We start from the raw sequence: 10,870 nt of genomic DNA on the forward strand, positions 1-10,870 counted from the left end.
ACATGGGGGTAAGTGATTAATGACAAAATTTTCATTTTGGGCTTGAGTAACCCTTTAACTTGTACAGTAACTAGCATGTTCCGAGTGGTTATTAGCATGCTGTGCAGTTGCTAGCATGTTTTGAGTTGTTATTATCATAATATGTGGTTGATAGCATCTCTGATTGATTGCTAGGTGTTTACTTACACTTCCTAGGTAATGACTTTCAAGAAACTAAACTTCAGTCTGTTCAGTCCCAGATTTAGCCCCAATTGGAACACCTGACATCACTCAAGAACCCACATACCAGAAGAATGTCTTGATATCTTTAGCAAAAATAGGCCCAGTGAAATATAGTATAAAATGACTGTCGAGTGGAACGTAAACACTCTGGCCCTTCTCCATTTGCTTTAATACTTACTCAAGAAAACAATCTATTACCATAATTGTTCAGTAACTCCTGTGACAAGGCCTTGTGAGAACAGGGTGAGGAATTTTTAAACTGAATGGAGAGAGACCTCAGTCTGTCCTCATTCTCCCCCAATCCAGAAGAGGATCCTTTGTGTGGCATGAAAGCGTTTCCTTCAGAACGCAAGCATGAAATCAGCGCGGCCTCCCTCTCTGTGCCGTCTGTCCTCTAGATACACACAAACAGACACAAAAGGGTTAACCTTTAACATGTCTCATTCACACAGATAGTTGTGGTTTACATACAGAAACTAAATTTGACCTGATCATCAATACCTTTTTTTTCAGTTTAATTACAGATGCAGATCTACAAACAGCAAGACAAATGAAATGCACAAGTTTCTATGATATTCTGGTCTCTAGTTTTATCCTATTTCATCATTTAGAAACATAATAGGACAGCTTTCCTCTACAAGTCATATGTTTTGAGGTATAATTCATATCTGTAAGCTACGGGTTATCCTACACACTAGAGATGAAGGGTTTGTTAAATTATGAGGAATAGTAATTTTGACGCTTGACATAGCGAACAGCACAATGGTCTCCATCTATGACCTAATGGACTGAAGCAGAGGAAATAGCAATAAATGTCAACGTTTTAACTGGGATCTCTTGGCTGCCTGCAGATGGCGCTCTAGAGCAGAGCAGTTCATTTTTGTGACAGCATGTCAATCCTGAAACAGCAAGGAGACACCTTCAAGAGAAACAAGTCATCTCAAGTGTAGCTTGATCAAAATGATTTTATTTTCTATCTGTCAATCAATGTGACCCACGAAGAAAATATGATGTCCGTTGAGATTAAGGCACTGGACAACCATTATATATTTAAAATAATGTTTGACGACACAAATCTACGCTTTTTATGGTTCTTGTTGATTATTAATCTTGTAAGGAACTTATGTTGTTTTTCATTCTCATTCATTTAAAATATCCATTGGAAAAGAGTGAAAACGAGAAAGAATAAATTCATTATGACAATTGTGATTTCATTTTAATATTCAAAATATATGTCTTTGTACAATATTTCAAGTAGGTACATTTTCATTTCATTTACAAAACCATTTCAAATATGTATTTTGTTTTACCCCATTCAAAATATTCAGACAAAACATGACATATAAAATGCAACGTGACAAACAATAACCGCTTTTTAAAATCCAAGGCATTTGGGAAAACAACAACAACAATAAAATGAATAACTGTCGAATCACTCCTTAAAGATAAGCATAAATTCTGGTATGATATTATTGCGAATCCTTGAAACAGATGTGCTAAAATAAGACAAAGATGTGGATGCAACACTTACACAAATCATAACTCATGCGAACAAAGCCGTGAGTGTGTCTTAGAGGACTTTTAAAATTCCCATATAGGCACTGTTTCCTCCATGAATTATTATAACTCTCAGTGACTAATTCTGTAATCGGACAATCTATTCATTTAGATTCATTATTTGTTTTAAATAGGTTTCGTCTGAATCCAACCTCAGTGTACGACTGTTACTCAAAGACAAACTGGGCCTACGGATTAAAAATAAAAACAACAACACAGGATTTGACACAATGAAATGAATGTTTACAAGTCAGCAATATAAAACATATTCTAATATAATCTCATATTAATTGAAGAGCTAATAGACAGCTTTAATCTATTTTAAATTCAGGGCATCCATTATGCAGAAACTGGATATTTCTCTGAATAAGTGTTACGCTCCCACGAGGAAGGTGAAAAATATTTTAAAAACATGAAAAGTCTTTCAGTGTGTGATTTGTTTCATAGGCTGTGAGTCCTCTGCTCTCCGTGCTTCATGTGTGTGTGGCTGTTCGAGGTGGTTTGGTGTTTAAGTCCGAGGTAATGGCTGGTTAAAGCCATCTGATGGGCTGAAAAAGCCATTTTGGTCCAGTTTTGAGCATGGAGAGGATTCCTGGCTGTCTGAGCGTCACAGTTCCTCTGAATCCACGAGGACTTTTTGGGACTGTCCGGCGCCGTCGCAGTTTCAGCCAAAGACCAGATCTTTGGTTTCTGAGGTGGACTCGCATTATTTGAGGGCTCTTGTGCTGCCGGACTCTTTTTGATTTGGTCCTCCTCTCCCTCATCTGAGTTTGTGTCTCTTCTGTCTTTTATAATATCATTCACAAAACTCTTTTCAGCTCCCGCGTCGCCATATTCCTCAGAATCAGAAACTTTAGACGCTGATTTTTCATCGTCCTGATAATCACAATCCTGCTTGTCTTCGATGTTTTCCGTGTCTATGTTCTCCAGGTCTATTTCCTCGTCCTCGTCCCTCTTGTCTCCGTCCTCGTTGTCACTCGTATACACATTTCCTTCCTCGTCGGTTCTCGTTTTGGGAACCCAAGTCATTTTATTCTCTTTTTTCAGTCTTCTGCGGGCGTTGGCGAACCAGGTGGACACCTGAGTGAGGGTCATCTTGGTGATGATGGCCAGCATGATTTTCTCTCCTTTGGTGGGGTAAGGGTTTTTGCGGTGTTCGCTGAGCCAGGCCTTCAGGGTGCTGGTGCTCTCGCGGGTGGCGTTCTTGGGTCGGGACGGATCACCAAACTGATACTGGTGTCCGTATGGGTAGAAGGATGCGTGAGGAAACCCTGCATGCTGAATCCCAGGACTGTCTTTAAACTCATACTGGGAGCCTTAAACAGAAGGAAAGCAAGTAGATATGAGTGCATCTGAGAGAAATATGTGCTTTTTTACTGATACATTTATTTACATTTATTGCATAAAGATATGACTAAAACAAGGAAAAATAAAACCATATTTAATAATAAAAAAAGTCCAGTGTTTGTATAAATGGAAATATGCAGTTGTTATCTATGTTTTTATTTTTTATTTTTTCTATTTAATTTTAATATTATTTGTTTGTTTTTTGTTTGTTTTTGTTTCCTTACCAAATTGGACCCTTAAAACCCTTAAAAAAATACTTTTGCTATTTTAACTTGTAGTAAAAGGTTTATGAAATAATCATTTTGACTTGAATAAATCAGTCTAAACATTTAAAAGTAAATTTTTTGAATTCCTTTTGAATTCTTTAAGATTAAAGAAGAAGAAAAAAACGGAAAACAATTACGATAGAATTTCCAGGTACAATAAAACGTGTTTGAATACATTTTATTAATTTGTATAAATACAAATTAAACGTAATTTGTGGACCTTGACACACGTTTTCACATTTTAATAATAAGTCTAAATATGCCATAACAACATTTTCTGATTTAAAGAAATCATGATTTACTTAAATATAGGCTAACCCTTCGTGAGTTGAACTTGCAGTTCTTTGGAGGAAAGAAAATTATTATTATTATTATTTAAGCGCCGGTAAATAGATATGAAATAAACAACTAGAGAAACGAAAAAGCTATTTTCGGTAGCCTACTTATACTTAAATAAACTTAGCCTACATTTTCTTTTTAAGTTGCGCATGCAGTTAACAGGTCGAACGATAAATGCAAACGATATTTCAAACTTTCCAAGATGCTTGTAAATCCAAATGATCATTACAGCACATTCCTCAACTCAAAGATGTATTGTAGATGAACTCACCAGCTGATTGAGAATGGAGAGGTCGCTGGAGTAGGGCAGGAACGCGCTGTATCCCTGCGCGCTGGCGAACGGAGCTCCGTACATGCTGGAGAGCACGCTGGAGAGCGAGCCTGGCGCGCTGAGCTCCGCGCCGACGCGCCGCTCCGCGGAGTACAGCGGTCTGATGTACTTATAGCCGAGCTGCGGGAGAGACATGCTGCAGCCAAAGGTCCGAGCTACGGAAAACAATCACAGATCTCGCCTTTGACACGGAGGACTGAGTGGAAACTCGCGGAGAGCCTCGCTGAGAGTTAAAGCCGCTCTCAGCTCTGAGGTGCACTGAGGTCACATTCAGATTGAGGGAGATTGTTCACAACACTCGTGTGATTGACATTTCTAGAGTCTCTCAGGCCCCTCCCATCTCTGAAAACTCTCCCTCGCGCGCGCTCGCTCTTGTTTTTTTATTGATATGTATGTATAAAAGCGGATGTACACACACACACACACACACACACACACACGTCAGTCGTCGTCCGATAATTTTCAGACTTTATTTCCGATCGTTTAATCATATCATATTCTTCTCACACAACACAGCCTTTTCCATAACAGAAACAAGACTGCGTATGAGAGAATAAATAAACTTATATTTGCGTAACATACAATTACCAAATCGCCTACAAATTTAAGGAATTTGACTAAATTATTATGACAATAAAATATTAGATATAGCCTATAATAGTGAAAAATATTACGTCAATATGGTATTAGAAACAGTATAATAATAAAATCAGGATATTTTGTTATTTGTCATAATAATCAAAAATAACAATATTTCTGCAAACTGCGATGGATTAAACAAGATCTTCTGTTAAGATTAAGAGAAAACAAGAGATAGCCTACAAAACTGAAATTCCAGGAAAAGATTAAACAAATCCTGAAGAGACATATTGATGCTTTATTGTCCTCAGAAAACAGTATGTAGTGCTGAGATTACATCTCCATCGGTTTATTATGAGCACATCACAAATCTTATTTCACAGAATATAATCCGCTTTATAAAAGAGTTTTTATCCTGCGAAGCAGGTGATAATATCACTATTCATCGACAGGTGCTTAAATTAACAGAAAGAAAGAAAAAAGAAAAATAGCAGTGTTCTCGATGGTTGTAGATTTAAAACTAAGAAAAATGAGAAAAAAAAAAAAAACCGAGAGAGTGAAATATATCGGATCTTCGCTTATATTATTTTCATACCATTTTCAAAAGCATATTTGAAAAACAAACTACGCATGCGTTGTAGTTTAGAGCAAATAACGTGTAAAATTTATTTGCAAAATTTATACATCCTAATAATATTTGCAAATGTTGCATTTCTGTAAAATTATTATAAAATGATTTGAATACTTAAATATATATATATATATATATATATATATATATATATATATATATATATATATATATATATATATATATATATTGTATGCTGTATCAATAACGAGCTGTAAAATAATTGTAGTACCACGATTCTGATTTTACCAAAGCTCTTAAAGCAAGATTTATAAAAGATATCCAGTCCAGGAGAGCTAATATCTTCCTTTCACCAAACTCAAGGACCTAAATGATTAACTGCTCTTTGAGAAATGTTGATTTGGTCGTTCCTCAAGCGGATGGTTGAAAAGCACAATGGAAACCACACATCAACACTCTCAGGCCTTCATCAGCTTGCTCCAGGCGCGCTGGAGAATCGTCGGTGGGTCTGGAGATCCACGAGCTCATCTTCAGCTGTATCTCCAGCAGAGCTGTGGTGGACCCTGAGTCTCCAGAAGGGGCTCCTGGAGGATCGCTTGTTTAAGCGAGACAGCAACGATTGGTAACGGCTGGTAACGAAAATGAAATAGTGTTTGCAAATTTTCTGAACGCCCTAGCCTCCCATCTTTTGCACCTGCTTTATTTTAGCAGGCAAATGGCCGCAGTCTTGAGGAATCAATAGCCTACTCTCTTCGCGCGTTTAGCAGGAGAAACAAACTCCTCGTGGCGGTCAAACGGATGACTTCACAGCCAGTTATTCTTAAGTAATAGATACATTGCGCTCAGCCACCCTGAAGAGACACAAAACCCATTTCCCCTTCATAGCCTGCTAACAGGAGCGTCGCGCGGCCGCGGACAGGGTCACGGGTTAATGTGATGCACGCTCGCGCAGTTTGTTTTCCTGCGAAGTTTAGATAAGTAGCTGACCAATGAAGCTTGTAATTACAATATTCCAAAAAACTGGTCCCGGATCAGTATATAAATCTCTCCATCCAATTACAAGATGTAATATTTCTGCACTCGCGCTGGTAATGAGCTCTAATGCCTGTGCTGGAGTTAATCCCCCTCGGATGCAGCACAGATCAGATGTTGCCTCTGTAATTAGACTGGCAGAAAATCATTATTTCATGTTCAAATAGAAAATGAGGTTGGTGGGGAAGTTAATTTCTCTCTGCTCTGTCAAGCATGGACAAGAATTTAATGATTTAATTACAGTTGTAAGCTCTTTAGATCAGACTTAAATGGAGCCGAGGGTTATTTTTTTTTTTTTTGTCTTTTTTTTTTTTTTTCGCCACAGTTGTGTTAAAGGCTACGGCGACTCAAAGCCTTTGACACGAGCTCAGAGAGAGCGGAGATCTTTGTGAGCGCTTCTTATGGCGATATTAATTGCCTCGCTTCCTTGTTTAACAACTTAAGTAATACCTCTTTCTTCACCCATGATGACAATTACAGGAAATATATTTCAATAAGAGTGGTTTAAAATCTAAACGATTTTCCTTATGTCGCGAAACACAATAGGAGATGTTTAGCAGAATGTCCAAGCTGCTCTTTTCCGTACAATGAAGGCGAATGGAGACCCTGAACTTCAAAATGACACGAAAGAAAAAGAAAAGTAGAATGCTACTTGTGCACAAGTCATAACTTTATGAAGAACAGGCAACAATGTAAGTAATTATTTGTAGTGATGTTGTTTTTTTATTAAACACTAATATCAAAACAATGAATCATTTTTGTTAATTGAAACAAAAGTTTAAGTAGGCCTATTACATTTATTAAAACTTAAAATAACTGAAAATAAATTAAAATAAATAATTGAAAAAAAAAAATGAGATGAACTAAAATGAGAACTCAAAATATTACTAAATATTATAATACTATATAAATGATATTAAAGCAACATTGGTTATGTGTTGAAAATTCCCTTCTGCCATAGTTATCCAATTTTAACCTGCTTTCATGTCTGTTTAAGATTATTAAAAGTGAATAACGACTTAAATTTTGGTCCTTTTGGAGCTTGACATGATCTCACTATGATGTGATAGTAGTATGAAATTAAACTGCACAAATATTATTTAAAATATTATTTAAAAATGACAAAATGAAAGCAAACGTGTTTCAGGGCATATCTCTCAACCAAAGCTGACAATCAAAAGTCAGAGATCACAGTCTTGACTCAATATTAAACTTTTAAGACCACATTATGTGTGTGTTAATATAACACTCTGTGCTTTTACTGTAAATCAACAATCTGGTTTATGTTTGGTTGTATTCCTCTTAATTGGAAACAAAGCTAATACTTAAACGAAAGGTAACTGAGAACACTATCTTCTGAGCAATAACCAAGCAACCTTCAAGCAATAAAAAAGACCCATTTCCAGGTTTTGTCAGTGTGTTTTCTTCCCCGCACTATTAGATGGAGGCCCTGTGTGACTTCACTGCCAGTGTATAGTGCTGGCATTGTCCACAGTCCAGTGCGAATATGCAAGAATAGATTTTAGTATTCAGAGGCTTTATGTGTCACTCAACATGACAGACCCCCGTCTCTGTTCCATAATCAGAATGACCCCTCGTTTTCCCTCCCTACGAGCAGATTGCTTAGCAAAATGTGTTTTAAAGGATTAAATCCTTAACACTACGTTAGTGTTTACTAGGGCAAGCATCACTACATTGCTTATATTTCAGGTATACCTACTATATTAGGTAACACTTTATTTTAAGGTGTTCTTGTTACACGTTACATGTAGCCTACTTACTATTACAATAACAATACATTATGTATAATTACATGCAAGTAACCCTAAACCTAACCATATAGTAAGTACATGTAGTTAATTAATATTACTAAGTACTTCAATGTATGATTACATTGTAACAAGGACACCTTAAAATGAAGCAACCCTATATTATACTATATCTTTCCACTACACTCATTTATTTATTTAGACTGTGCAGTGGTGTTCTTGTTGCCTGTTGAGTGTGTGTGCATGTGAAAGTGTGTGTTTGTCATAGTAAATTAGTTGTGGGAGAGTGTGTGATTTTAGGACACTAGTGAGATTTGCTCTGGCAATCCCACAGCATGCTGTTACAATCATGTGTTTGTCTGCATTTCTGTGAAGCTACACGTTCCTGAGAGATGTGTTTTCCACATTCTGATTTCTGCTTGTATTATACTGGAGTTTTTTTTAATGTCATGGGGATTTTAAAATAACTACATACATACATTAAGCTATATACTGTATTTTACATTTTCTGAAGAGAATGTTAATTTGCATGTTATGTTTTCCACACAAAACTCACTGCCGTGATACTATCCACCTTATTTTGCAACATGGAAGTAGCTTTTTTTCTGTACATATGCAAGACTTGCTTCATTCGCTGCTGTATGTAAATAACTAGAATAACAAAGTGCACTAAACAAGGAAACTATTTGTGCTAGAAACCAGTGTACTTGTGATTATGATAATGAATTAAAACAATAGCATATTACAAATCCCAGTTTGCAGTATCAAGCAAAATAACTGTCTGTCATGCAGTCAGTCTTCTGTTATTGTGATGCTAACAAACATCTATATTCAAAGTTTCCTTTGAATGATTGTGCAAATAAACTGGTTGTGTTAATATTCAGGTACACTCTCAGAAATAAAGGTACAAAAGCTGTCACTGGGGCTGTACCTTTTCAAAAGGTACTGTACATATTTGTACATTAAGGGTCCATTTAGGTACCTTAAAGGTACATATTAGTACTTAAAGTGTACATATTAGAACCCAATAGGTACAAAAGTGTACCTTTTGAAAAGGTACAGCCCCAGTGACAGCTTTTGTACCTTTATTTCTGAGAGTGTAGCTAGGCATAAATATGTTGAATGTATACTAGCATGCTCAGTTGTTCCGCCCTGACATTAGTAAATGGACCAGGGGTCTGTACAACGACATAACCACCATAGTACAATGATTTGTTGGAGAAACTAGCTAGTCAGGGTTTGAAATCAAAGTGACCAGTGTTGGGGGTAACACATTACAAGTAACACAAGTTACGTAATCAGATTACTTTTTTCCAAGTAACTAGTAACACATTGCTTTTAAGCTTACAATGAAATATCTGAGTTATTTTTTTTAAATAAGTATCGCATGTTATTTTGTTTTCCCATTTATTTACTGACAGCTCTCCTGTCCCTGTACTGAGAGAAATTGGGAGTGAGGTGAAGAGGCACTTCTTTCAGCCTGACTTTGCGTTCACACCGCCGGCGTCGAGAGCGTCAAAAATCGTTCTGGCCGCCCTGCTAACAACGCTGCAGAAAGATTCGTGAGCGCTCTGACGTAGATCGAATGCTTATCGTGTATTTAAAGTGGCCGCAAAGCAAACAAGCTTGTTGATCTTGTGCAGACTGACCACAATGAGCGTAACGTTATAAGTTAACCTCATTAAATATTGTTTTGGACGAAGTATTAAGATCCTTTACCTAAAAATGTATAAAGCACTGTAAAAATACTCTGATGCAAGTAAAAGTCCTGAATTAAAAATGTTACTTAAGTAAATATAATCAAGGAAATTTTTTAAAAAGTAAACTGGGACTACTGTAGCCTAGTGTTATTTATTATATCATTAGATTATTATTCTTATATCGTTACTGCACATCAGCAACTCACCAGAAACATGAACAATTTCAGACACCTTGGTCCACGTATCATTTTAAATTATTTTTTTTATGTCCCTGTACGCAAACGGACACATCATAGATTACTGCAAACCCGCCACACCAATAATCAACCTTTTGTTTTGAGAACTAATGTGGTTGGAGCTGCGTTCTCTATCCTCTCAAGCGGTGGACTTCTACGTTCTGATTGGTTGCTGCCCAACCGCGTCATAGATCATTACCATAAAGTTGCCCTGATTTCAACTCTCCTCGACGCTCTCAACGGCCAAGTCGCGCCACGCGGCTCCTCGCCGCTGCTCGACGCCGGCTCACATTGAAAATGAATGACTTCCGGCCACTTTGACGCTCTCGACGCTGGCGGTGTGAACGCACAGTGAGGCTTATCAATGTCACTTTTGGTATGAAAGGGCCTTTACAGTTTCCGAAAATATAACTTTTAGGTTTTGTTATTAAAAAACAAACAAACAAAAAACCAATAAGCAAGCCCAGCTCTGGTTACAAAGTAATTAAGTAATGCAATTAGTTACTTAATAATGGAGTAACGCAATATCATAATGCATTACTTTCGAAAGTAACTTTCCCCAACACTGGTAGTGACTTTATGTAGTAACGTCCATAGTTTGAGCTATTTTGGTTCAACAATATATAACTGTTGTTAATGAGGTCACTATAGGCAAAAACACAAAACCTTTAGTTTGCAATAAGATTTATGTCATAGTATTGCTGTAAATAATGAAAATAGCCCCACTCTGCTATTTTTGTCCTCCATTTTTTTTTTTTTTTTGGCTTTACAGATTATTTTCGAGATACTAGAGCACTTCCGCACATCCACACTCTTAAAAAGAAAATAAAAACATACACCACTTTCATTGTCGACAAACTAAAAGACAGAATGAAATTTGTACATGGACTCACATATATA

The 10,870-nt window shown here is 36.7% G+C and overlaps 1 protein-coding gene across 1 annotated transcript; it reads right to left on the bottom strand.

The window, feature by feature from the left end:
* Nucleotides 1-1,412: 1,412 nt before the first annotated feature.
* Nucleotides 1,413-4,356, bottom strand: irx3b (iroquois homeobox 3b). Its single transcript, XM_042753623.1, has 2 exons — nucleotides 4,003-4,356; nucleotides 1,413-3,096 (listed from the first exon to the last, which is right to left on the bottom strand). Exons 1-2 carry the CDS (start codon nucleotides 4,195-4,197, stop codon nucleotides 2,221-2,223), a joined length of 1,071 nt encoding a protein of 356 aa, XP_042609557.1. The 5' UTR covers nucleotides 4,198-4,356; the 3' UTR covers nucleotides 1,413-2,220.
* Nucleotides 4,357-10,870: the final 6,514 nt, after the last annotated feature.

The sequence above is a fragment of the Cyprinus carpio genome, chromosome B25 (genome assembly GCF_018340385.1).
Source record: "Cyprinus carpio isolate SPL01 chromosome B25, ASM1834038v1, whole genome shotgun sequence".
Taxonomy (NCBI): domain Eukaryota; kingdom Metazoa; phylum Chordata; class Actinopteri; order Cypriniformes; family Cyprinidae; genus Cyprinus; species Cyprinus carpio.

Bases quoted from the DNA above. Each gene is read 5' to 3' on its own strand.
- irx3b (XM_042753623.1), bottom strand. From the start codon at position 4,197: ATGTCTCTCCCGCAGCTCGGCTATAAGTACATCAGACCGCTGTACTCC. The intron at 3,097-4,002 runs GTGAGTTCATCT...CCTTCTGTTTAA, and splicing joins TCTCCATTCTCAATCAGCTG to GGCTCCCAGTATGAGTTTAA.